Source organism: Gouania willdenowi, chromosome 9 (assembly GCF_900634775.1).
Source record: "Gouania willdenowi chromosome 9, fGouWil2.1, whole genome shotgun sequence".
Lineage (NCBI taxonomy): Eukaryota > Metazoa > Chordata > Actinopteri > Blenniiformes > Gobiesocidae > Gouania > Gouania willdenowi.
In genome coordinates, this window is record NC_041052.1 from 21,146,477 (window position 1) to 21,174,384 (window position 27,908).

Genomic DNA, 27,908 nt, shown 5'->3' on the forward strand with positions numbered 1-27,908 from the left:
AAACATATATATACATAGTGCTGTTGTTTTAATGTGCCGCTCTTTGCCGTTCTAATTACTCCTCGGGTATGAATAAAGCTTTTTTCTGATTCTGATTCTGATCCGATGAGTCATTTTTCAAGGGGTCATTGAAGGCGTCATTGGCAGCAGTTTGCTAATATGGAGCCAAAATGTGAACATTACTGCCACCTGCTGGTGATATCTATTAAATACACTTTTGATAAGGAGGAGGAAAATAGTGAGACAGGACAAACTCAGCTACTGTATTTACTATTAGAAATATACTTTCTTTCCACAAGCAGCTTTAATTACATGAATCGTTCTATGGATTATTACAGCAGTCCTAAAATGGGGACCTAGGACAGCCAGCATACACTGTAGGAGAACATGCAATTGCTACTGTACAATAGGGGCTTTATAATACACCTCCAAAAAAGTGTACAAATATTAATTTAAGACTTAAAGAACTGTTGTCATTACATTGTGTTATGACTCGGCATTATTGCACTATTGTGTAAACTGTAACGAGTGGAAAAGAAGTTTATGTTCTCAGAATAAAATGAAAATTAATCAGGATGCAACATCACACTAGGTTACATCTTGAAGATTTATAATTGTTTTGTTACTCAAACGATTCTCTTTGGTTTTGCAATTTACAACAAAAACTTAAATAGGTTAAACAATTATATACATGAGCTCAAAATAGATCAGTTCAGCTAATAAGAGAAAGGCCTTTTAAACAACTTGTGGTTATTTTATTCAAGCTGTTATTTTGAAGGCGGTAGAATGTCTATAATTTATAAACTGCAATTTGATGACTTATTGGGATATTTAACTCAATATACATTTTCCACAGTTTTAGTTGTCATTTATTTTAGTGTGAAATTCAAAATGCGTAATATGAGCAAAACATATGAGCCTTTCATAACATTGTGTTGCAGTCATAGTGCACAGATACTTATTTTTCTATACATAGTATTTTTTAATACCTTGTAAGTTCCTTTCATTTTTTGGATCATGTTTATTTTTTAACTGCCATTATATTTAAGGAAACATTTTTTTCTCCCACTTCAATAAAATGGGACTTTTTTTGGTTAATAACAAATGTTAAGTTTAAAAATTTTGACCTGCTGTGATATTCTTTAACAGCAGGTTGAAACTGCAATTTTTATATTTACTGTTTTGCTGATAGAATTACCATTTGTTGTCTGTGTAACACACACACACACACACACACACACACACACACACACACACACACACACACACACACCACACACACACACACACACACACACACACACACACACACACACACACACACACACACACACACACACACACACACACACACACACACACACACACCACACACACACACACACACACACACACACCACACACACACACACACACACACACACACACACACACACACCCACACACACACACACACACACACACACACACACTATAGAGGGAATAATTTGCTGAATCTTTAAATTACTACTTAAAGAAATTCACAGACTATTTTGTTTTGTCATGGCAATAAACAAAGATGAAAAAGTTTTACATTTTACAGAGTGAATTAAGAATACACACACACTGTATATATGTGGTGAGTCCAGCTCGGTGGTTGAAATCTAGAAAAGGGCATGCAATTCTTGTTTGATTGGAAATCATGTCCACATTTGAGTCATGTTTGGATTATATACAAGCTTTTCCTGCATTGAAATAAATGATACATGAATAACAAATAAAACCTGTCATATGGATTAGTACAGTCACTACAGTCATACCAAGAGAAGCTCAAATAATCCCAGATTGATGAACAACAATTGCTTTAATATCATGAAACGTACAAATTTTATTTACAAAAAGGAAATAAAAGACATGTTTGTAAGCGAGACAAATGAGTTCATAGAACAACAAGTTGGATCCAGTCTCCAGGAGGCTTTTTGTGGATGTCACCATGTCTGCCTCATCCACGTGATCAGACCTCCTGAAGGTTTACAGTAGCACCTATTGCCAGATCAGTCAGTCACTCTTAGACTAGGTTCAAAGAACATAAAATGAACAGCAGAGAGCACAGTCACATATGGCATTAAGGAGCACTTTGAACGCTATCGTGCTGCTTTGTTTGGCCTCATTTAGCATTAAAGGGCATATCAACACATAATAATGGGTCCAGAAATAGCACACGGACAGGAAGGTTCAGTTCAGACAAAGACTATAGAAATAAACATTCGTGATGGAGGCCTTAAAAGCTGAGCTGCTCACACATGACCTCAGTGTGTCTAAGTTAAGACTCTAGCCTCGCCGTGTTCACGTAATTCATCCTGATGGGCATCAGGAGTGAGAGAGCATCATAATGGACATCATTGAAGGATTCAATCAATCTGTAAATATAACTATTATGTAATAGAATATATTAAAACCCCTAAATAAACACATTTCCCCCTAATATTACTCTATATAAGTGAATGCCTATTGTAAAAAAAGTTAGATATATTCAACAGCATTTCACCAATCAGAGTTCAGCTTCCTGATTCTACAGCGACTGCTTGTCAAGTATAACTCAGAAGTCAGAGTAGGAAATCCAGCGAGGAGGATATACCACATCCTTCTCTGATTGGCTACACAAACTTCTGACTGTTGCTTCATTTTTTACAGTACCAGTTTGAAACTAGAACGGAGAAACTTCGACTTAACTCAGCACTTTGGAAAAATGTCCGTGTTGGGTAAAGTTTAGTACGGTACCTTTGTGAGTGTAGCCGAGTCCCTCAAATACATCAAACCAAACATTTTGGCAAAACTGGCGCAGCAAGGCAATCTCACTTTGTCTGAAACAGTTCTTATTTATTGGCAGATACGTGCAAAATGTATGTTAACTTAAGCAAATCATAAAAACAAAAGTAAAGAAAACATGGAGGCTGTAGCAAAGTGAGCAGGTCCAGAACACATTCAGATGTGGATTAGTCCATCTGCTCTGCACCAGTCTGTAGACTTGGTGTCCATTAAGAACCGTGAAACATGTTGTTGTTAAAAGGCAGCAGAATGGTGACTATTCACATGAACACAATGATATATACTGCATATACACACTGTTTGTAGTCCAAAAGATCATGTTAACTTCATCCTTCGCTCACACACCAAGTGTATAATTGTCATTAAGGTAAAAACAAAACATGGTAACAAAAATTTAAATAAGAAAACTAACAGAATGATTTTCCATTAAAAGGTGCAGCTTGTAGGACAAATGGTGTCAAAAAAACCAAACGCTTTAAATCCTACATCCACGTGACGCAGACTCTACCTTCACCTACTACAAAAGAAGTAATCTAACATGGTACGGCCCTTCATCACTCTGCTACACCTGAGAACACAGCACTCCCCCTTTCTCACCCTCATGGGCCCACAGATCCAGCTCTTCTACAAATTTACCAGCTCGTGAGCGACAAACTGCTTGAGTCTGTCCAGGTACTGTCCGTACAGCTCCACGTCATTGTGTCCCGCCCCCTCCACCCACAGCGGCTCCACGGGGCGCTGGCAGCGTTCGAACAGCGCCACCCCATGAGAGAAGTCGATGACCTCATCCTCGGTACCGTGGATCACAAGTACTGGTGACGTTACCTTGGAGATCTTCTCGATGCTTTGGAGGAAAATAAGACATTTAATTGCTTACTGATAGGAATTAAACCTTTGGTGTTTTTACAGTTTGTTTCATTCATCTCTAAATACAGTAGATGATTATGTCTTTTATTTGTTCATTGGATCCACGTTAGCTTCCACCGTGATGGTTGCTAATCTTCCTGGGTGGGGTCCATAAAAAAAAAAAAAAAAAAAAAAAAATCAATCAAGATAACTACTCTACAGTATATATATGGCTTTAAATTTACTTTTTAGATCACCAGCCAGCATGCATGACTAGTAGATTCTTAAAGTTACCAGCCAACCAGATTTACCACCAACCAATTTTTTTTCCAGTGAAAATGCCAACACAGAATAGATTTAAGAATTCATGTTTTTTTCTTTTTTAAGTTTGTAATTTAGTTGATTACAGAAATACATTAAAATGGTTGACAAAAAATGACAACATTGTTTTTAAATTAATTGTATATATTTTTAGTAAAAATATGTACATTAAATTTAAAAACAATGTTGTAACTATGCCTAAAAGGTGCAATATGGAACTTTGGGTGTGTCGGAGAAGTACACCTTTTATAAAGTATATTATCATAACTTAATAAACACACTTCCTTTTTAGCAGTTCAGATTTTTCAACACCTACTAAATATATCCACATGTTTGTTTGTTTTTTCCTAACTAATTTTACATCACCATTCACTCCTCCGATAAGGAACCAAAACAGTCACGCGAACGTAAGCACGTGGCCAATGGTTGTATGACACATCAAGACAGTGTTGATGGGAAATGTAGAATTAGTACAACCAACAGTGTTACCAAAGCATTACATTTTAAAGTCTAAACACACAAAAACCCTCAAATTCCTTGATGGAAAACATCCCAATTTGGCAAGAATGTTGAAAAAAATCATTTCTGCAGCCTGCCGATTCAAACAGACGCATTCGTTTTTGCTCTTCACCAGCCAAAATGGCTAGTAACACTACAATGTTACCCGCCAAAACTAATTAAATCAGCATGGTCCACATAACCAACAGACAACCTTCATCACTGAAGTCCAAACTGGCTCCTAACCAAGATGACCAAAGCTCCAGACCAAAATCAGAATAATAAAAAATCTAACCAATGAGTGATTTAGTTTGTTAATATAAAATATTGATTTGGATGTGATTCTAACTAATGTAATATGATATAATATTTCTCTGCAGCAACAACGTTGCTCAATTTTAATTGTGCAAAAATAATTCAGATTTATATTATTCTGTTATTGTCAGAATATATAATTATAGAACTCATCCACCAGGTGGTGCTCTTGAGACCAATTGTAAGAACCATCATTTCCAGAATGCAGTGATTCTGAATGCATTTGACCTCTGTCAAGGTGTTCCACAGGTCAGTACTGACAGTTACACAGGCTTGGTCTCTACAGTCCACTTACTTTGGAAAAGCATCAAAGCAGTAGGTTTTCTTTGTGTCTGGAAAGGCCACCCTCATGCCAGAGGTAAGTGGTGAGTGGAGGATGACTGCAGCGCTCTCGTAGCGGGAGGCCAGGTCTACGGAGGGCACGGTGCCAATGCTCTGCCCGTATACTATTACATTCTCTGGTCGAATGCCGTACCTGTGAGAGGAACACAACCAATCAGACAGTCATCCTTTTAACAGGATGTTTACACACCGAGTAGACAAATAGATTCTGAACATGGAGTCTTTAGCAAACATTGGCAGAAAGACAGCAAATTGTTTGGGGAAATGATACAGAAAGTCTGGCAGAACAGAAACAGCCTCTGCCTTAATAGTCATTGGTTAGGAGTTACATGTATTGTCTTAAGTGCTTATTACATTACACAGGGTGTAATTAATGTCCTCTCTTCCCTCATTTCCCCTCCAACACATGCTACTCCATAAGCAAACACACCTGTGTGTCGACAGACCCGACTTACATCCTGTTATCAACGTCACGCCACAGTAACCTTGTAATTATCAAGCCTCCCAAAAACAAGCCCAACGTCACAGGCACAGTTCAGTGAAGCAGACATTTCTGCTGCTGCTGCTGTAGAGGAAGGACCGCCCCAGTACTGCAGTCTTGTGATTCAAACACAGGGAGGGAATGTGAGTGGAGAAGACATCAACCCTGAGAGGAGGAAGACATTCCTCAGCTGATTATAGAGAACGTGACCCACACCAGTGAGCAGTCAGCTGACAGAGTGAAACACTGTGTGCCTGTGTTCATCTAATGAACCCACAGTCACCAGCAGCCTCACTCACTCTCACCTCTACTTTACACACACACGTAATTGCATGATTGATAATTACAATTATGACGTAATTATAATTGTAATGCAAAAAATGTGTTGCTGTCATAACCATAATGAAATTGTAATTGACTTTAGATACTTGACTTTGTAATTGTAATTACATGCAAATTCTATAAAAATTGACAATTATAATTTAACAAATTAATGTTGTTAATTATGAAAATGTTTCATATCAAGCTTTCCCATATTTCATTATTTTAAAAACATTGAAATCTAGTGGTATATGACAAAAAAGGCTCAGACATCCACACCATAAATATTAAAACTTACATTTTCATTGATTAGGAAGGTAATTAGATAGAAAAGAAACTAGATGATTGATATTCATTTTTAGTGTCATTTACAGCTGTTTTAGGACCTGTTATCATAAGAGATGCTAACATAAAGCTAACAGTAAAACATTAGGTTATTTATTTTAGGCTCAGTAATTGTGATTAATTGTAACTGAACTTTAGTAATTTAAAACAATTGGAATTGACTTTGGGGATAACAAAATAATTGTAATTGGAAAAAATGCTGGTCAGTAATCGTAATTGAAAGCCTAATTGGAACTGAAAAATGTAATTGATCCTAACCCTGACAGCCATACATTAATGTTAACTCAGCAAAGCAACCAGTAGCAATCTTCCAAGGTAGCTACTGTAAGGATCTCATCTTAGCCTCCTTCAGATCAAACTCCTTATCTACAGTGCACACAGTCTACTGAGGCATTGGCTGAAATATGGGGACTATTTTATTTACCTTTGGTGTGTAAGCTGGTCTTCCCTGACTATAAATAAGGGCAAGAATATGCGAGTGGCATGGGAACGCGCTACTGCCATTTTTCACACTTGACTGAATGAAAAACAATGTGGCAACATGTTGCTGACCCTCTCTAATATAGACTGCCTCAAACAGCAGGCGTACTTTTAAAGTCCCATCATGTTAGGGGCAATTGTATTGAGTTTCACTGAAACGGAAAAGATGGTGAATTAAAGATTTTACTTAAGTTTCAGAGAAAGCATAAACTTTACACTTAAAACCAAAAATGGTTCAGGGTTGGATAATAGTCGGCTGAAATGAAACGACTTCTTTGTGCAAACTGAAAATTCCTTTTTCATGTTCAAGTCAAATAGAGGAAAATGTGATTCTATTCTTTAATACATGAACACTTGATTAAACAAATATCTGCTGAGATGATCAAATCAAACGAACAGTTTAAGATTTAATGAGACATAATTTCTTCTAAAATCATAAAGTGCAAGTACACCCCCAATGACATTTTACAACTAAAAACGCTAAATGTAAAGAGTGGGACTGTGACCAAAAAACTCAGGAGAAATAAGTGGTTTTAGGGTGTACTTAGAGGTTAAGTATAATTATGGCTACACCCACCCATCCACCTTTAATCTTATAAATGGTCATGCTTAGAGATCAGCTTGTTGACACCCAGATATTGCAGGACGTCTGGCATAGTTTGAATCTATGAGTATCGTGATTATCTCACACTCAGTCACTGAACCATCTTGACACAGTTGTAATGACACCTTTTATGATGGTGAATAATTCCAATGACAGCTGCAGCAGAACACTTGCTAAAATGATCCCATGATGAGCCGCAACCCACTCCCCTTCACAAGATCAGTTCTTTCCATTTTGCCATGAGTCTGCCGTTGCATTTCACTTTAGCTTAAATCAACCTGTACAAGCTATTGCTGGCCATATTACTACTTAACCCCTCCCCCTTGAACCCTCATTAATTCAGTCCCAAATGAATCACATCCTCCAATCCAATCTAATCTCTTGCTTTGACAACCTCCATTAGCCTGAAGATGAAAAACATCTGAATTCCTGAGCAGCCAGTCTAATATAGTGGCACAGACCTTTCTGAGCATATGTACTGTGATTGAGACAGATTAAAGCACCATCTGCACCTCAGCAGGGGAGTCCTTATGAAATGATCTCTTTTAACGTTTTAATCATTTCTCGTCTTCTCGCGTCAACTCACATTAAATATTGTATACAGAATATAAATATACAGGAACACTTTCTTTTAAAGAACTGCAGACAGTGGTAGTCTGTGCTGAGAAAGTGAGTTACGCAATGAGTGTCATATGACCAAACAGAGAGTGTAGCCTTTGTCTAAAGCCTTCTGCAGGAGAACCAGCTGACATTTCACGTATGGAAACCAAACAATCTCAAACGTTAGGACCTCTTCCTGTTCGCCAATGCAAAATCATCACATCCATTAAACTCTGGAGAGGATGTTGTACAGCTTTATTGTGTGATCAATAAGCTGGTAGACTGGGGAGATGGGTTTTTCCAGTTTGTTTTAACTTGTCACAGTGCAGGAAGGCCACTGTCTGAAGCCTCATTGAAAAGTGGTTGCTAGGATACAGCTCAAAATCAGACAAGGGGGATTGACAGCTGAGTAGTCTCCGCCTCCAAGGGAAATGAAAGTGATACAATGGCATTTTGTGTTTAAGTGCACACACACACACACACAGCCGTCTATTAGAGGCCTCATCCATTGACATACTTTCCCTCAACCACCACCAACTCCAACCATTTAATCTACAACAGAATCAAATTCTTCATATTGCACAATCAGACAAATATAACATTTCATATCACTTAGATAGACACAAAGACAGGTCATTTTTAGTTTAGTTCCATAGAAACAGATTCCTGCCTTCATAGTTCCCTTTTCATCCACCACAATGAATAATAATCTGGTCTCATTCTTAGAGCGATACCAAAACGCCCCATAATTATTCAAGCAGCTGACGCATGCAATGACTGTGTCGTCTATCTATATATATATATATATATATATGACATGCTCAGGTGAAGGGTGTGCCTCCTTAATCACTGTGGCTGAACAAAGTAAAACAGGAGTGTCAGAGGGCAAACAATCGCTACTTTTGCTGACAGTTTAAACAGTGATGGACTCAGTTATTCAAATAGAAAGCCTAAACGGAAGCTACTAAAGTGAAAATACAAGAGTACCTGACTAAGCACCAGTTACAGCATCAAAAGTCACTGACAAATTAAATCCAAACTCTTCAAGGAGTTCTTCTGATATAACATAAGATATAAGAACGCAAGAAAAATAGAAGCTAAACAGAGAGGTTGTTTGATGTGGCAAAGACAAGGAATCCTAAACTTTTACTTTAAAAGCTATTTGGTTAAGCAAAAAGCTTATGCAAAATTGACCATGACGACTTTATTGGTAGAGATTTTTAATGAATAGTCTTGTGTTGGAATCAGTGATAGAATATCTTAAAAGATTTCCTAAAGGCAGGGACAAGTGGCAGGAGTGGAGCCAAAAGTAAAGATTTTCATTTCATGGTTTGTCTTGACTACATCCTATCCAACAACTCCAGCCATTAAATGTTAGGCGTAATTAAAAACAGGACGATGACAGGATGCGTATTGACATTTCTCCACTTAGCAAACATTCTAAAATGATCGGACTTGGTGCTCATCAACAGATTTGAATGACACAAAATATGCTTTTTATTGCACAAAAAATAGACTTAAGATACAATAAAAAAAAAAATCAAAAGTAAAACAATTTAAATTTGACATTTCTGACTGTGATAATATCTCAATTCAATGTTTGAAGTTCTGTTTTAGCACCAATATGTTAGGGGCGTGACCAACCACAGACTAATTCAATATCAAATACATTTTTTTAGTGTTTTATCAATTTCTATGCAATCAAGTTTGTTTAGACTTTTTAATATTTATTCAAACTTTTTTAATAATTTTTGCCTCCGAGCCAAAAATGGCTGGATCGTCCCTAGTTAAATACACTAATCACTGAGGCAGCTCAAGCCGAAACATGCCCATTTATTCATGTTTGTTTTATTTCTATATGCAATTAAATTGACAAACTTACGGTAAGTATTGTTTGCAACACATTACGTGTATAGTTCTACCTTGATTTAAAGTAAACGTGTTTTGTTTAGAAAAGAAAACCCGATGTGTGGGTTAAAAAGGGACCCGGGTCGGCAGTGCTCAATACAGTTAAAGCTCATTCAGTCACATCACAATGAAGCACGGCGGAAGACTGGGCACCCCGTGGCACCATGTGCCTGAGTTGGGCACACTGCATAACTGTGTAGTGCAGGGTGCGCGCTGTGGTACTGGTTGAGAGGGCAGCTTTGCATGTTGCAGTGAGTGCAGCGTGGGGTGTCAGTGTGGGTGCAGTGCGTTGAAAAGTTAAAATGAGACCCAGTGGCTCCTGTAACACTAAATGCATCGACTTATTTTCTTTTCTCTTTTTAACCGCGTTAACCTTGGATCGACCAATTTTCTTTATCTGTTTAAATTGACGAGTCGTTTCAGAATCTGTTGATCAGATATTTACAAAACCTGCAGTATTTGCACATTTCGTACACCTTCAGCTCACATTCTGGAGTGTTGCACAACATCTGCATCTTCCTGTTAGACAAGAAGCCTGTGTAGCCACTATAGAAACCATGACTGTTCCAGTGACTCACCTTGTTTGTTGACAAATCATCAGCCCCATACAAGGGAATTTTATAGGACACCGTAAAAATCTTGTCGAGTACAAATATATTGTGAATATAATTTAATTTCTAAGTCCCACACAGTTATAGCAATAGTACTGTGCTTCCAACTAGGGCCAGTTTATTATTGAGGGTTTATCCCTCAATGTAAGGACACACAAACTGGAAGAGTCCATGGAAGGGTTAATAAAATTTCCCAGATGGTAAAAACTAAAACTACCTTATCAACACTATACATACAGCCATTAGCCTGTTAAATCAAGACATTTAAAGTGCCCTTATTGAGTTAATTGTCATTAAGTGTGCTCAGAACTATTGAGAAAGAAAAGAAACAGATTTGTTCCAGAACTATCCCCTAGAGTTGAGGGCTGATGGATTAATCCTGTATTAGCACTCACTAAAAACTAACACTCAACATCAGCAGCTCTCCTGCCATTTCTCTTTGGAGAGAAATGTTAAACTGGCACAAATTATTCCCTAAGATATAGAGGCATTGTGGTTAAAAGTAGAGAGGGAATTAATACTTTTTAGTCATACTATACAGTCTGAAATGGTAGAGAATTATTGCTGAGAAGAATTAAAGATTTAAATGCTTAAAATTCACTATAGTTGGAAGCATAATTGTGAAAAGTACTAAAGAGGCCTATAACCTCAAATATCAACTCAGTCTGCTAATTCCAGTTTGGTTGGTCAAAATAAGTATCGTTTTGTTTTTGACTAATCATTTGTTAACAATGTAGGAAGAAAAAAAATAATAGTTTGGAAATTATTTGGATATTTTATTGTAATTTCTATGTCCTACTTTAGGTGTAGGGATGTGTTCAACAAATCCAGGCTGTATTTGAATATTTTTCTCATGACTGACTGGGAACTAATAAGCACAGCACAGCAATCCAACCCTGTTGAACTCATCTTGACAGTTATGAGTAGCTCGCTATGCAGCTTAACTAATGCAGGAGCGTATGTATCTTATGTAACAACACCCTAAACACACATAGGGTGAGGCTTTGTTGAAGCAAAAATAACTAACTGAAAAAAGGTTATGATGTTGTTTCTTGAATTTATTTTCAAAGTAAAGCGATAAGCCATCATAGACCAATGAATGCTAGAACCTGCTAGCCCAAAATTGGTTCAAACTTGAAGCATTAAAGTAAAGTCTGAGAAATGTTTTCATCTTATTGAGAGAACATACATTTCACATCTTTAATACCATCAATATGGTAATCTACCCAATGTTGGATGTAATCTGCCACATTTGGACAGACATCTGGGTTCATAAGATTATCAGTGTAGATAAGAAGAATCTTATTGGGGCGGTGTTTAGCTCAGTGGGTAGAGCGCCCGCCCCATGTACAGAGGCTATAGTTCCTCACCTGCAGCGGGTCCAGGTTCGATTCCCGGCCTGGGACCCTTTCCTGCGTGTCATTCCCTGCTCTCTCTAACCCCCTTCCTGTCTAGCAACTGTCATATAAAGGCCACTAGAGCCAAAAAAATCCTTTAAAAAAAAAAAAAAAAAAAAAAAAAAAAGAAGAATCTTATTTTTGTCAAGTGTGGCAAGTCTGTATACACTATGACGACAAAAATGATCAAATTATTTTTATGCAACCTTCGGAATGAATTGTGTTCATTGTGAAGATTAACAAAGTTGTATATAAAGAAACCAGGAAGTAGGGCTGGGCAAAAAAAAAAAAAAAAAAAAAAAAAAAAAAATTGATTTATCAAATTTGTAGAAAAACGATTTTTATTATGCAAATTCAAATTAAAAAAAGAAAGAAAAAAAAAAACATTTTTTTTCTATTTTTTTTTTTCCTACCACAGTTTTTTTTTAGACTTTTTTGCGTTCCGTCCTTGTGGATTACTGTAGTGCGATGTGAGCCAGCCCTCTCTGTTTACCCTTTGAGTAGGCTATATGTCTGCCACAGGCATGTTTAATGTTCTATTTGCACTATGCTGAGATGCTAAGGGAAGAGTTTTTTTTTTTTTTGTAATGTTATAATATGTGTAGTTATCTGAATTCTTCATCAGAAAATTTAAGCTACTGTGAAGTTGCTGTTGCACTTTTGCTTAAACCTGGGTTAAAGCTTGAAAATGTCAAATGACAGTCTCTTACTTTTTATTTTGGGATTGTTCTATGCATTTTAACTCTTGAAGACAATCACAGCAACAAAGTTGCACTTTCGACAATAAATCTGATGTCTACTATCGGCGACCGTGGCTCAGGTGGTAGTGGGTCGTCCTCTGATCGAGAGGTTGGGGGTTCGATCCCAGTACCTGACTATGTGTCGAAGTGTCCTTGGGCAAGATACTGAACCCTAAATTGCTCCCAGTGGTCGACTAGCGCCTTGCATGGCAGTCCTGTCCCACTGGTGTGTGAATGTGAGAGTGATTGGGTGAATAAGCTGATGTGTAAAGCGCTTTGAGACTGCTTCAGTGTGGGGATAAAGCGCTATATAAATCAAGTCCATTAACCATTTTTAAGTGCATTGAAAAAAAAAAAAATTTCAATCCACACCGACGTGAACTGCCACCTTAACGTGGAGGGGTTGTTTGAGCACCCGGATGATCCCAGGACCTATGTTGTCTGGGGCATTATGCCCCTGGTTGGGTCTCCCACGGCAAACAGGTCCTAGGTGTTGTCGGGCGGTGGAAGGAGTACTTCGAGGGTCTCCTCAATCCCACTGCCATGTTTTCCGATGAGGAAGCAGAGGCTGGGGACTCAGAGTCGGACTCACATCACCCGGGCTATAGTCACCGAGGTGGTTGGAAAGCTACTCGGGGGCAGGCCTCCGGGGATGGATGAGATTCGTCCTGAGTACCTTAAGTCTCTGTATGTTGTAGGACTGTCTTGGTTGACATGTCTCTGCAACATTGCGTGGCAGTTGGGGACAGTGCCTCTGGATTGGCAGACCGGGGTGGTGGTCCCTCTCTTTAAGAAGGGGGATTGGAGGGTGTGCTCCAACTACAGAGGGATCACACTCCTCAGCCTCACCGGTAAGGTCTACTCCAGGGTGCTGGAGAGGAGGATCCGGCCGATAGTGGAACCTCTGATTCAGGAGGAACAATGTGGTTTTCGTCCCAGTCGCGGCACACTGGACCAGCTCTATACCCTTCATCGGGTGCTGGAGGGTTTGTGGGAGTTTGCCCAAGCAGTCCAAATGTGCTTTGTGGATCGGGAGAAGGCGTTCGACCGTGTCCCCTGTGATGCCCTGTGGGGTGTGCTTTGGGAGTATGGGGTCCGGGGCCCTTTCCTGGTTCGCATTGCCGGCAGTAAGTCAGACCTGTTTCCAGTGCGTGTTGGCCTCCGCCAGGGCTGCCCTTTGTCACCGATTCTGTTCATTATTTTTATGGCCAGAATTTCTAAGTGCAGCCAGGGACCAGAGGGAGTCCAATCAGGGATCCTCAGGATCTCATCTCTGCTGTTCGCAGATTATGTTGTTCTGTTAGCTTCCTCAAATCAGGACCTTCAACATGCACTGGGGAGGTTTGCAGCCGAGTGTGAAGCGACCGGGATGAGGATCAGCACCTCCAAATCTGAGGCCATGGTTCTCCACCGGAAAAAGGTGGCTTCCCCTCTCTGGGTGAGTGGAGAGTCCTTGCCTTAAGTGGAGGAGTTCAAGTATCTCGAGGTCTTGTTCACGAGTGAGAGTCGAATGGAGCGTGAGATCGATAGACGGATCGGTGCAGCGTAGGCAGTGATGCGGTTGCTGTATCGGACTGTTGTGGTGAAGAGGGAGCCGAGTCGTCGGGCAAAGCTCTCAATTTACCAATCGATCTACGTTCCTACCCTCACCTATGGTAATGAGATTTGGGTAATGACAAGATCGCGAATACAGGTGGCCGAAATGAGTTTCCTTCGCATAGGGTGAGAAGCTCAGTCAGCCGGGAGGAGCTCGGAGTAGAGTCGCTGCTCCTTCACGTCGAAAGGAGCCAGCTGAGGTGGCTCGGGCATCTGTTTCGGATACCTCCTGGTCGCCTCCCTCGGAAGGTGTTTCAGGCATGTCCTATTGGGAAGAGGCCTCGTGGAAGGCCCAGGACATGCTGGAGGGACTACATCTCTGAGCTGGCCTGTGTCGCCTCGGGGTTCCCCCAGAACAGCTGGAGGTGGTGTGCGTGGATCGGGAGGTCTGGCGGTCTGAGACTGCTGCCTCCGCGACCCGGCCCCGAATAAAGCAAAAGAAAATGGATGGATAAATGAAAAAAAAAAAAAAAAAAAAAAAAAAAAAAATCAAAAATCAAATTGAAACTCACATTTTTTTTTTTTAAAAAATTCGGAGATTTTTTTTTTTTCGCAAAATCGCCCAGTCCTACCAGGAAACAAGAATCTGGAGGGTAACTTGTGAATGAGTCTTGTGCGTTTGTGGGAGCAGTGAATTCCTTCCTCGTTCATCCTCAAAGACAATTGATATAAAAGCAGAAAACACTTATTTTACAATAAACAAGCTGGTACTGGGCAAGAAGATGCAAGCAGGAGATGGACTATAGTTGTTATATTATAATATTACTCATTTGGAGATTCCAACAAACAAAAATGCAAGCCTGAGGAGTCATGAAACCAATTACCGGTACTCTAAACACACAAAGCATCTGACCATCAGAAAAGTGGTTCTTCTCTGCAACAGTGTGAAGTTCAGATCCCTGCAGTGCTGGCATCTACTTTTACAATTGAAAAAACAAACACCCACATCAGCATCGACACAGGAGGCACTCCACTCCAAATTTGCTGCATAGATTCTTGAGATACAATGGCTTTAGTCTATAAACATTTGAAATTATTATCATTATTTTTTTTACAAGTTAAAAGCAATCAGTCCAAAGCAGGATGACCACACTTATTTTTCCACACGCAGACTAAGATGATGTGTGTTTAGGTTCATGCAGAATGAGCATCCGTTCTTTATAAGTACTCATCCTCTCAGCAATAATAAACATCTACATTACAATAAACTACAATAGAGGGAAGCAACACTAAGGACAGACAAAGCTTCGTGCTTGTGGTTTAAAAATGAACAAATGTGGGAGATGCCCAGGTGGTTGAAGACAATAAGCAGCAGACATCCATAAACAAAGATGGAAGGAAGTGAGAAACACTGCATTTGACAAGCCTAGTAGTGAGCATTAAAGACAAAGATGATAAGGGAAGGAACTGATACAGAGCAGAGTCCACTCATGCTGTGATACACCAAATCATACAGATATCAATGACTCACAACACAAACATGCTATTGAAAAATTCTAATGCATAAAGACCATGTTAATATTTATGTGATAATTTAATGTCAAAGTTTGATTTTAGAATGTTCTCAAACAGCATTAATCATAACAAGCTGGTACAATAGGTTCAAACTACAATTACAAGCAGTTGGATCATTATCTTTGTGATGCCATTCAACAGATTACTGTGTGACTAACAGCAAACAATCACAGTCACTAGGACTAAAGAATCCTGAATGATAAAATAAAAATATACATCAGTCCTCAGACTGCAAAAAAAGAAGAAAAAAAAAAAAAGAGTTGCGCTGCCACCCACTCACGCCTTCATAGTCATAGAAACCAAGCGCCTCATCATCCCCCCCACTCTATCAGGTCATCGCTCATAGATCAGTGCTCATCATCGCCACACCATAATATTTATATGGTGGCGTTTACATTTCTTTACTCTGACCCTTTGACATACATATCTCTCCCTCACCATCAACCCCTCTGAACTGAGATATTGCCTATGTACTAATAAATAAATAATTTCAATGATCGAATGAAATTTTTGAAAAAAAAAAAAAAAAAAAACAATCCATCAGTGAAATCATGTGCAGGGCCTCTGATTTCCCTTGTTTACAGAAAGTGGATGTAAGTCACTCCTGAAACGGAAATAGCTATGACATGGAGTACAACGCAATGACACAGATCTTGCCATGAAATCTGGCAAGATCAAGCGTGAAGAAGTGATCTTGCAGAAATGTAACTCACCGTTTTGACTTTTGAAGCATAGAAACATAAAAATATTTATAAGATTGAACTTTATGAATCCCTAACATGCATTTTTGGCCTGATATGGGGTCATTTATTATGTCAATGATTAACATCAAATTAGGTAGAGCCGATAAAACGGAAAGGGATTAATATTACCTTTGTAGATTTGTGAGAATTTAAATTCAGAATCATGTTGAATCAAGTAGGCAAGATTACCTTCCTAAACCCATCCAATGTAATGTGTTCCTTTAAGTCAGTGGTTCAACTACCCCCTTTTTCTTATTTCTGAATCCAAGTACCCTTTTTGTCTGACAACAACATTTTGCTCAGAAACAACTATAGAGCAGTGGTTCACAAACGGTGCTACGGCACACTAGGCAAGTCCGGGTGTGCCGTGGGATTTTGTGACAAGTACCATACATTTATTGCAATATACAACTACACAAAAATAATTGTTTTTTAATTTACTTTGTATTCACTCGATTCCTAATACAGAGGCAAACTATACCTCAATTATTTTTTAAATATTTCGTTAATAAATATTTCAAGAGTAATATAGTGGTCTTTGTCACATTTTATTTGGCATTAGTAAATAATTATGTACATTTACAGATATTGTACATGATATGAGTGATAACATGTTATAAAGGCTATTTTGCTTTGGCTTCAGATTTTTACTTGTCATTTCGTGTGCCTCGGGCACAAAATGTTTGGGAACCACTGCTGCACAATAATGGAATTAATTAGCTATAACACATTTAAAACAATCTCATTTAGTAAACAAGTGGAATGGAACAGTATTTAGTTCCTTCTGAATGAATATATTTCTATACTTTTTCATTTCTGGTTATCTCCCACCTGGTGTGGGACCAAGACAGACCCTTGTATAATCAGTTCATGTTCAAATCAAAACCCTTTCAATCATTGTCATGATAATTATTTTAACTGAAAATAAACATAAAAACCCCATATTTTGAACGTCTTCATTTGTCAATTTTCTACCTTCTCTCTCTCTGTGTGTGTAATGCTGTTCCACCATTTGAGAAACACTGCTTTAAGTGATACCATCATTACTTCATCCAATTTAATCTCATATGCAACCTCCACCACACTCCTGTTCTCGCACTTATTAAGATGTAAAGATTAAATGTATTCATTTGTAGAGAAACTTAAACTTTTCTCTCCTTACCGTGATCGAAGTGCCTGCCAGGCCGCATCAACATCAGCATACAGGTTTTTTTCAGATGGTTTCCCAGAACTTGCTCCGTAACCAGAGTAGTCGTAGGAAAAGACGTTGCAGTTGATCCGTGAACCCAGGCCTATGTAGAAACTGCTCATCTGACCCAAGTCCACCGCATTCCCGTGGGAGAATAATAAAGTGTATCGGGCACTGGGTGAGCAGCGGACAAACATGCAGGCAATTCGGTTTCCCCTTGAAGTCTGTGTCATGAAACACTCGATGGCGTCCTTCTCACGCACAGAGTACTGCCAGTCCGCGCGCTCCGAGAGGTGCAGCGTCCACCGGCTGCCGCTGTCATCGCTCATCAGGCTGTACGTTGGCTCGGGGGGCAGGAAGGCCAGCTTGGAGGCTATTTTGCTTGGGCACGGTGGACAGCAGAACAGGCAACATAGCTCGCTAATGGACAAGTGGTTCATCCTCTAATTGCTGCTGCAGAGAGAATGAAAAGAATCAAATGAGTGCATCAGCAGTTTGATACATAACTGGCTCTAAAACAACAAAACAAATTTCAGCCACAAAAACATAACCATAGTTATTCATAACTCCCTCTATGGAGCAGGGCAAAATGCTCAAATTAATGTAGTTCTTCAACACACTCTCCAGTACATTCCATAATTAGTTTCTGTGCTGTCCTTCAAAGCCTTTTTAATTTTTTCTTTGTACATTTGTTTTGGTAAATATTCTGATGAAAATGTTAGGGTTGTTATTATCAAAGGACCATTAAGCTTGTGCCTTACTGGTGTCTCACTCATAATGTCACCACAAAGTCATGCAAAAGTCTAAGTTTTAACAATGGTAACATTCTCTCATTGTCACGAGAGTTGGGTTTTCTCAAAGTGAAACAAGGAAGCATGCTGTTGAAGCTAGACCAACTAATACAGAAGTAATAAATTACTCAAAAAAATGTACAGTATTTGCAGACAATTAATCAGGCAAAAGGCCATTGAGGTGGTGATAAATATCTAATTTATTACTAAAACTTTCGATAAAAGCGTGTAAGACTCAATATAATGATTTGAAGGTTTGTACAAATATTTGTCAATTATGAAATGAAAGTGGACCTGTAGGGTGCTATGTAAATTTTGATTTGTGATTTTTGGGTTATCGGAGAAGAGTGCAAATTGTGTAGACTGATGGGGAGGTTGTAATGGGCTCATCAATTATGTATTGATTAAGTTAAGGAGAAGAAATATGAGAATCCCATTCTTCTTTCTGCTCCTTTACAATAATGAAAACATTTCATTTGGACTGATATTATTCGACGTACATCGTTAATCTATGTTGGTTAAAGTTTGCATTTTCACGAAAGGAACACATTTTAAAAAAAGGCCGTGGCAATTGATAAGGAAACGTATGAATAGACTGCCAGTCTATTCATACGCAGCGCCCCTAATTGGCCAGTTTAGGTGACGTGATAGAACTTTAAGTCACGTGGTGCACCTATATGTTTTATTGTAGCTCATTTATTTCTTGAAGTGTCTATTGATACGGAAACGGATTGTTGAAAATACATACACAAAAAAAAAAAATACACATTTTAGGGTATTTCCTGGGTTAGGGCTAAAATAAAAAAGGTTAGCGAGGTAGCCAAAAATAAATATGAGCTAAAATAAAACTGACGGAACGTTAAGTCACGTGGTGCACCCATCACGTGACCTAAACTGGCCAATGAGGGGTGCTGCTATGCATAGCCACGGCCTTTATTTTTAGCTAACCCGCAAAGCCTTTTATTTTAGTCATAACCCTTTCCCAGGAAATAACCTAAAATGTTTGTTTTTTCGTATATATGTATTTTTAAAAGGTGGAATTTGCCATGTTAAATATGTTAAAATGAAAAAATATATATATATGACAAAAATAGGATTCAAACCCACGTTAGTGAATGGAAGAAATCTTTACTCAGGCAACTTAGACCACTCAGCCATCCTGACACGGTAAAAACACAGGCACATTACGCTTATGTAGAAAAGGTTATGTTTCTGTATCAACAGACACTTCCTTTGAAAAAATAAAATAAAAACCAGGTTTATTTTGGTGGTTTTGTTTTGAAAGCTTGGGGGCAGGAATTTAATGCATTTTACCAACACTGACACTTAAACCGATTAATTGGCCGGACTATTGGCCGATGTCGATTAATCTGTGATAGCTAAAATCGGGCTCTGTTAACCACTCCTAATATATAGTTAAAAATTCGTGATATTTGTGTACATTTTTGTGAGTGAAACAGAACCTCGTCTTAAAACGTCCCCATGATTAGTTTCTCCAAAAGCAGACAGACGAAGTCCAGCTGGTGTGAAATGATGGGGTTGGCGTGTTTATGGAGATTACCCTGGTTTAACACAAATGTTAGGTTTTTATCGTATTGCCTGGAGACACTATGGTTTAAGTGGTTCGATTGGGAATCCACGAACAGGTGTGTGCGCCAAACAAACCTAAGTGACGACATTATTACAGCCTTACCTGAGTGTTGACTGTCCGTCTCTCCTATAGTTCTGTTTCTCTTCACACCAGCTAATTTACGTTTGATGGAGGTGGTGGGATTGGCGGGTTACCTTTGACCAGATTAGCCGTGGTGTTATCCTCGATTTGTAGCCGATGTTACGTCTTTCCCGGCAGGCTACGGGTCACGATTAACTGCGGGTGTCGCTTCGTCCTCTGGGTCCAGACAGCCTCCAACAACTGGCGTTTCCTTTCACTACCTCCCCTTCTTCAACATATGGTCCGGAATGACAAAGAGCTGGGTTCAGTCAAACATGTCAAGGGCCCACAGCGAAGCACCGACATAGGTAAATGTAAGAAAGACGTCGTAAATTAGAACGGCAGCGGGATTCTCTGATACACCATTTATCTTACTGATGCTGGAAATCACTTGGCTCGTTATCTTCACTCGGAAAGGAAGAAAAATTTGATTGACTGCTCTTTAAACCAATGGGTTCGGGGTTTATCGAAACACTTGACCAATAGTACGCAGTGTTGATGTGTGACGGGGGTGGGGCTTAGCACAAGCATAGAGGGCGAGCCAGTGTTTTGATTGATAGCACTTACAACCAATTAAAGATTACTACTGAGGAGCACAAGCCAATCAGAGGTGAGGACGCCGTTTCTATAAGCCAAATATGACGTAATTTTCAATGAGAACTTTACAAACACATTTCAAAAATATTAAATAAACATCACTAACGTTAAAAAATATTTGCAATAAGTTTTTTTTGAAAATCCCAATTTTTCTTAGTTTGTTGAAAATGTATGTTGGATGTCGTGATGCGCCGAAACCATTTCCGGGTCACTGTTCTCTCGTGCTAAGCATGGTTGCTGTGCTTGTGTGTGTTTTAGTGTGAGACTGAAATATAAACGATGAGCTCTCAGAAAGGTAACATTGCTCGATCGCGGGGTCAGAGATATCAGAACACCACCGCCTTCAAAAACGACAGAAATGGGGCGACCTTAGAAATCAAGGTGTGTTGAACTTTCGTTTAGCCACAACATTACGACCATCAGACTACGGTGTGGAACTGAAATCTGTTAACATTGTGAAGGAGTTTTTAATGTTTAGGCTCTGTTAAAAGACTAAAATAAGTTTAATCTCAATTTACTTTGTATTGTTCTAAGTCAAATCCATCAATAATAATAACATTTGCTCCAGATAATTTTCTTTTTTCACTATCAACAATGATATTGCAGCCTTTTACATATAGAGGGACATTGCATGTTTGATTTTGTTTTTATATTAACATGAAACATCTGATTTCCCCATTGCACAGAAAGCAAATGCTAAGATCCATGATGGACTGTGTCTACGTTGTAAGGATGTTCTGGAGTGGAAAGTAAAATACAAAAAATACAAGTCACTCACAACAGCCAAAAAATGGTAAGTACACTCTTAATTGTATGCTTTGATGTCATCACATCATTTATTTTAGTTCTACAAGTTTTCTAGTGTGCTTACTGGCATGGAAGCACTAAATCAGGGGTGTCAAACTCATTTTAGTTCAGGGGCCAAGTATGGACCAGTTGACCTCAAGTGGATGTAGATTTTAGGTGGGGGAAGAAGAATTACTTTAACATTGTTGTACCCTAGTTTTCAATATCAATTCAGATTCACTTGATAACCAATTTTTGTGAAATTGTTTGTGAAAAATTGCAAGATTTGTGGAAAAATTGAGTGTTATTTCCACAATTTGCAATTTAAAAAAAAATGACTGCATTCATCTATCTATAAAGCAAGCAATCTCTGTGTGTGTGTTCCTCAAATATCTCTGCCCACCTCCTGAGTCGATGGACTTATTGATGATGTTATCAGTCTTAGCTCTCTACAGTGATGATGTCATCATGTAGAACATTAGAACGTTAGTCCTACTTAGCCAATCACTGCACACCGTAGCCACGTGGGTGCCAGAACCAATCACTGAAGAGCCCACCCCCACGCCCCACCCTTTTTGGAACATTGGAATATTAGAACATTAGTCCTACCTCTACAGTGATGATGTCATCTGTCCTACCCTCAACAGTGATGATGTCATCAGTCCTACCTCAACAGTGGCTGTTGCTTGCGGAACGTGCGCATGGCTGTTGCTTGGTTCAAGGGTGTGTGACGTCAGATTTGTTTGGATTGCAATGATACCGTTAATAAATTATTTCATAAATGCTTTACAAAGTCTGTGTGCGTCTAAACTGACTGTTGTGGATTAATGACACTCAACGAGTCCGGACTGAGTCTGATCCAGTCTGAGGAGATCCGGATCTGCGAGGACAATAAACTGGAATTTGAATAGATGGGGTTCAACTCCCTAACTCCTTGCTAAAAGCCAAAATATATGAAAACACAATAGTTATCACTCTACACATTTCACAACAAGCCTAAATATCCCTGACGTCCCACCTTCAAACACAACCTCATTTGGCCATCCATGAAAAAGCTCCTTAAACTTCCACTTTTCTATAGCGATACATACTTCCTACGGGCACGGCACTAGTGTGATATAAACAAAGGAAAAATTGCAAGCCACTAAAAATATTGTGGTGTTGGTGAATTTGAGATATCTACATCTGGATTATTTGGTAATTTACACAATAATTCATGTTTTTTCTGTCATTTTTACTTTGACTTGTGGGCCAAACTGGATGCTCTAAAGGGCCGGATTTGGCCCCCGGGCCTTTAGTTTGACACAGGCGCACTAATCAAGTATGTCTTTTGAAAATAACCACATAATCTGCATTTGGATAATACTCCCATCAGCTTTGGTGTTGAAGTTGTGTATTACGTTTGTATTAATTTCCCCATGTTTGTAAGCTCCACCTGCTCTAAGGTACAAATTGTAGTCATGCTGTGTCTGAACCAGATTTGACAACTGACATTTATTTTTTTGTTTTATTTATTCAGTTTATTTCCGACATGGTTGCATTCACAGAAGTTTTGTTGTTCTTTTTTTTTTTTTTTTTTTTTTTTATACATGCCGAAAACGGAGACGAGAGAAGCAGTTTGCTAATCCAAGTCCCGTCCCCTGTTTTGAACACAGAAAATTTACATCAGAGCTTGTCTCTCTGGTCATTGATGTGTTGATCTCGTATTCATGTGTAACATGCCATGGACTTCACATACCAAAATTGTTGTTGCAGTAGTAATCCTGCTAACTACGTAGAGGTTTAGTTCCACGTGTTAATGCTTTTCCTTTTTGCTCTAGAGTTCACGTACTAATAGATATTGATCTGTGGTGGTCTGTAATATAAGTGCTGAAGATGTGATCAACTGTTTCCAATTGTGTATTGTTTTTCTGCAGTGTCAAATGTTCTCAAAAGACAGTGAAAGACGCCTACCACATAATTTGTAAATCATGTGCCCTTCGCCTGGAAATCTGCTGCAAGTGTGGAAAGAAAGAAGAGATTGTCATTCCGTAAGTAAAGATGTTTTAAATTTAGAAAATAAATACAAATGTGTCCATAGTTTAATCTTACCTGCGTATTTGCTTTTCACTTCTTGCACACCTTTGTAGGAATGACAACAATATGTAAGCCTGCATGTAATGCATGGCATCCAGTAACAGTGATATTTAGCCTTCTCCTCCTTATAATCTCTGTATATTATCATTACTTTTACTCGCATAGGCCCTCGTGTATCCACCTTGCGTGAAAACGTGTGCAAATTTGATTTGGTCGTGCAACAGGACCAATGTGTGATTCATGAAGCATTCGTATTTGACCAATGCTAGCGTGCGAATGATCGGGTGTTGATAAATGCGGTGGCTGAATTCAATCGTCATTAACTACATAGTGCATTTAAACGTTCTGTGGAAGACGATCACTTACCAAACAGGTGACGTCTGCCCCCCTGTGTGCGTTCTAAGCAACTTCACAGCAGAGATCCTGGAGACACACACGGATATGACGTTTATATCGGCCTCAGTTCACACGCTTTAGGCAATAAATGTCACATTAAAATAAATTAATAATCGAAACACTTTTAAAAATAAAGCTTTAAAACTTACTAAATGCATTCATCTGATTTCACCTATAATTCATCACATTACCGATTACCGCAGCACATTTGTAACATTTTATGGAATAATTTACATTTAAAAGCATGAATGAGGTCCTATTTCCTCAATACAGCCTCTTATTCTTCAAAACAGAACATAGCAGCGCGTCCCGTGTGCGTGTGTGAACCTATGCGCGCATGCCTGGTAGCAGAGTTTATTACCAGGGTTGTGCAGTATTCTGTGAAAGGAAAACCAAAAAAGTGGTATCAGTAATAACGTGTTTTTTAAAAAAAAACAATTTTATTTAGTTTAATTAGTTTTAGTACTCCATTAAGATCTGTTCTGAATGTGTGTCTGCTTAGCTTAAATAACAGCTGAGGTTTGTTTTATACTTTATTTTCAGATTTTCCTGTGCTGCTGGACCACAAATCCACACATTCAGATTTGCGTACACGAGGTCAGACCGTAGCGTACGCTCACGCCAGAATTGATAAACACCAAAGCTTGCGTGAATATGGTGGAACTCATGCCGTGCGCTCAGATCTGAACGTACGAGCGGTTGATAAATCAGGGCCATAGAGCTGCAGGCATTGTTTCTAATGGTGATGTTTGGCTGTTTGCCACAAGTGAACACGGTTATGTTCCAGTTATATTCTGCCGTGTAAACTGTGACATGATCAAAACCCATTTAAGAAGGATAATAGATGCATGTTGTGAGACAAAATATACTCCTTGACAAATCTGCCATCTTGTGGGCAAACACATGCATTGCAACCAATATTTGGGGAAAATTGACAGATTGAATCTCTCCTTGTTCACTTAAATTTTTTCGTATTATTTTTAATCAAAGAAAATGTTCTTCATGTATTTTTTTTTCTTTATTTTAGACTCGACTCACACCTGGAAAAGAATGAGCAAGAGGAAACCAATCAGTGTACAAAAAAACAGGAAGGAAAGAAGAGAGCCAAGGAGGACTGTGATAGTGACCAGTCTGATGGATTTGATGATGATGATGATGATGATGATGATGGCGAGGAGGATGAAGATTGTGACTTAAGTACAAAAAAGACACAATGGAAACCAGCTGTGCTCCCAGATGTGTCCCAAATGAATGTTAAAGAGTAAAAAACAGTCTACCAAACTTGTTTACTAAACAGCGCTGTTTTCAATCTATGATTTCACTTTTTTGAAATGTATCTTTTCATATACCAATAAAATAAAGTTTATTTAACTAAAATAAGGCTGGTTTATGTGGCAAATATTGGGTACAAAAATCAATTTATAGTGCAAGAGTTTATCAATGCTGCAAAATACTGAATTATTGTGGAATTTAAATGATTTGGTTTTAAATGGACTATAACTTTATGATTTTATTTGACTTTATTGTCGTTATTCTAAGCTGAAGTATGATGTTAAACTCATGTTTTATTGAGCAGAGGGACTCCCCAGACTAACACGGACGTATTAAAGGGGGCATAAGCAATTTTTCACCCATCTCCATTTGTTCTAAGAACCCCCAAATCATAGTTTTTGAGGTTTATTTTTCCAAACTCGCCTGTTTTCAAGAGTTTCAGCCTCTGAAAAGTCACTTTCTGCGCAGTTCTGAAATGGGGCTGTTTAGGGGCCTACTTATGCATATTCATGAGTGGGCGTGTCTGTAGACGCTCACTTCATGTCTCCCTCTTTTACAGGGTGATCAGTGATCACAAAAGCAGTTTTATTTTTGCTATCCACACACTGTTATTGTTTTGAGCCAAAAAACTACACATAACAGTAAAACACATGGCTATTGAAGCGGCTATTGTTATTTTGAGTCTCTCAGCGCTTCAGGGTCCGTGCAGCAGCAGCACTCATTCAAACTCTCCCCATTGTGGTAAGCTGCTAAGTCACTTTCTCCTCCTCCTCTGCTCTTCTAACTACAGGAATAGTGCATTTAAGGTGATAATCATTTGTTTTCTCCAACCGCTGCGTTGGATTGTGTCACAAACACGTCAGATCAGCGATACAAGACGATATAACAGGTTCGCCAATGCGCCAAACCACAAGAGCGGAGCACACCTCCGCATGCACAAATAGTGCCTACACTACAGTGTACGTTTGCTGTGGAGGCGTGGCACCAGCAGCAGGCAAGTTCTGTATTTAGTTTTACCGGTAGCCATCACTCCTTTGCTAGCGAGAAAAACAATGGCGGACTTTGGCAAAAGTTTTCATCAGGTTGAGGGTGGAGTCCATGGGTGGAGTTACCAGCGGGGGGGAGGGATTTGACTTGTGACGTCACAAATGTGGAAAATTTTAAACAGAGCAATTTTATCTGTGTTGTAAGACTTACAAAGACCAAAAAAAAGACTGGATGGATTTGTTTCACATTTTGTGTGCCGGGGGACACTCAAGTTACCTCATATGTCATCAAAAAAACTGCAAAAGTGGATTTTTCATAATATGTTCCTTATTCCTGGACACACTACTTCCTGATTATATGTGTAACACTTGATGTTTGATAGATAGACAGGGCTCAGCTCTATAAATGCTGCTCATACTAACATTATGGATATTTGATGTGCACATTTTGTAATTTCCAGATACATTCAGCTCTTGGATGATGTCTTACATTTGTTTGAAAAACAGTAAAAACCACTGAGTTTTATATCAATCAATCAATCAATCAATCTTTTATTTGTATAGCGCCAAATCATAACCTATGGTATCTCAAGAAACTTTACAGTAGAGCAGTCTTAAGGACGGACTCTTCATTTTATGGATACACACATATGCATATATACGTATATGCACATACATATGTATCCCACACCCAACATGAATTCATCATGGCGGCAAGGAAAACCTTCTGTTAAGCAGCAGGAACCTTGTGTGGATCCCATTCCTATGATGAACAGCCATCCACGTTATGCTGTGTTGGGTGTGTGCAGAGGAAAGGGTGGAGACAGAGTTGTTGAGACTCTGTAACTCCACACTAAGGATCCCACGGATCAGATAGGTAGGACTTAAACCAGTTTAGGGCAGTCCCTGTGATTCCAAGTAATTCCTCTAATCTCTCTAGTAGAACATAGTGATCTATAGTGTCAAAAGCTGCACTAAGATCTAATAAAACCAGCACTGAAAGTCGTCCTTCATCTGAAGCCCAAAGTAGATCATTAGTTACTTTAACTAAAGCAGTCTCTGTGCTGTGTTGAGCTCTAAAACCTGACTGGAAGTCCTCGAACAGGCTGTTGTTTTGAAGGAAGTCACAGAGCTGAGCCGCCACAACTTTCTCAAGAATCTTTGAAATAAAAGGAAGATTAGATATAGGCCTGTAGTTTGCTAAAGTGCTGGAATCAAGAGTAGGTTTTTTGAGAAGGGGTTTGATTACAGCTACTTTAAAGGACTGTGGCACGTAGCCTATTGATAGGGATATATTTATTGTCTCCAACAAAGATGGGCAGACCAGGGGAACAACTTCTTTAAACAGCTTAGTTGGGATCGGATCTGAAAGGCAGGTCGATGGTTTGGAGGATGAAATAATAGAGTTAAGTTCCTGAAGTCCTATATGTGTAAAACAGTTTAGGTTAGGCCTATTTACATTTAATGGTGCAGCAGGCCCAGGTGAAGGCAGGGAGTGGCTAATTTTATCTCTAATCTTATGAATTTTATCGTTAAAAATGAAGTCCTCACAGCTGAGGGCTAGAGGAATCATGGGCTCAATAGAGCTCTGACTTTGTGTTAGCCTGGCTACAGTGCTGAAAAGGTACCTCGG

The 27,908-nt window shown here is 39.0% G+C and overlaps 2 protein-coding genes across 6 annotated transcripts; one reads left to right on the plus strand and one right to left on the minus strand.

Annotated features, from left to right (window-relative positions):
* Window positions 1–1,824: 1,824 nt before the first annotated feature.
* On the minus strand, window positions 1,825–20,591 carry LOC114470368 (abhydrolase domain containing 17B, depalmitoylase). 4 transcript variants are annotated; one of them, XM_028458541.1, is made up of 4 exons: window positions 20,237–20,591; window positions 17,634–18,110; window positions 5,084–5,263; window positions 1,825–3,652 (listed from the first exon to the last, which is right to left on the minus strand). In XM_028458541.1, exons 2-4 carry the CDS (start codon window positions 18,098–18,100, stop codon window positions 3,433–3,435), a joined length of 867 nt encoding a protein of 288 aa, XP_028314342.1. In that variant the 5' UTR covers window positions 18,101–18,110; window positions 20,237–20,591; the 3' UTR covers window positions 1,825–3,432. The 4 variants fall into 4 exon arrangements, with proteins under 4 accessions (XP_028314342.1, XP_028314341.1, XP_028314340.1 ...); XM_028458540.1 differs by having other exon boundaries at window positions 17,634–18,113; XM_028458539.1 differs by having other exon boundaries at window positions 20,145–20,591.
* A 380-nt stretch (window positions 20,592–20,971) lies between these two features.
* Window positions 20,972–25,394, plus strand: c9h9orf85 (chromosome 9 C9orf85 homolog). Of its 2 annotated transcripts, XM_028457968.1 has the most exons (5): window positions 20,972–21,140; window positions 21,446–21,552; window positions 23,462–23,575; window positions 23,675–23,689; window positions 25,045–25,394. In XM_028457968.1, exons 1-5 carry the CDS (start codon window positions 21,039–21,041, stop codon window positions 25,280–25,282), a joined length of 576 nt encoding a protein of 191 aa, XP_028313769.1. In that variant the 5' UTR covers window positions 20,972–21,038; the 3' UTR covers window positions 25,283–25,394. The 2 variants fall into 2 exon arrangements, with proteins under 2 accessions (XP_028313769.1, XP_028313770.1); XM_028457969.1 differs by lacking the exon at window positions 23,675–23,689.
* The last annotated feature ends 2,514 nt before the right edge of the window (window positions 25,395–27,908 follow it).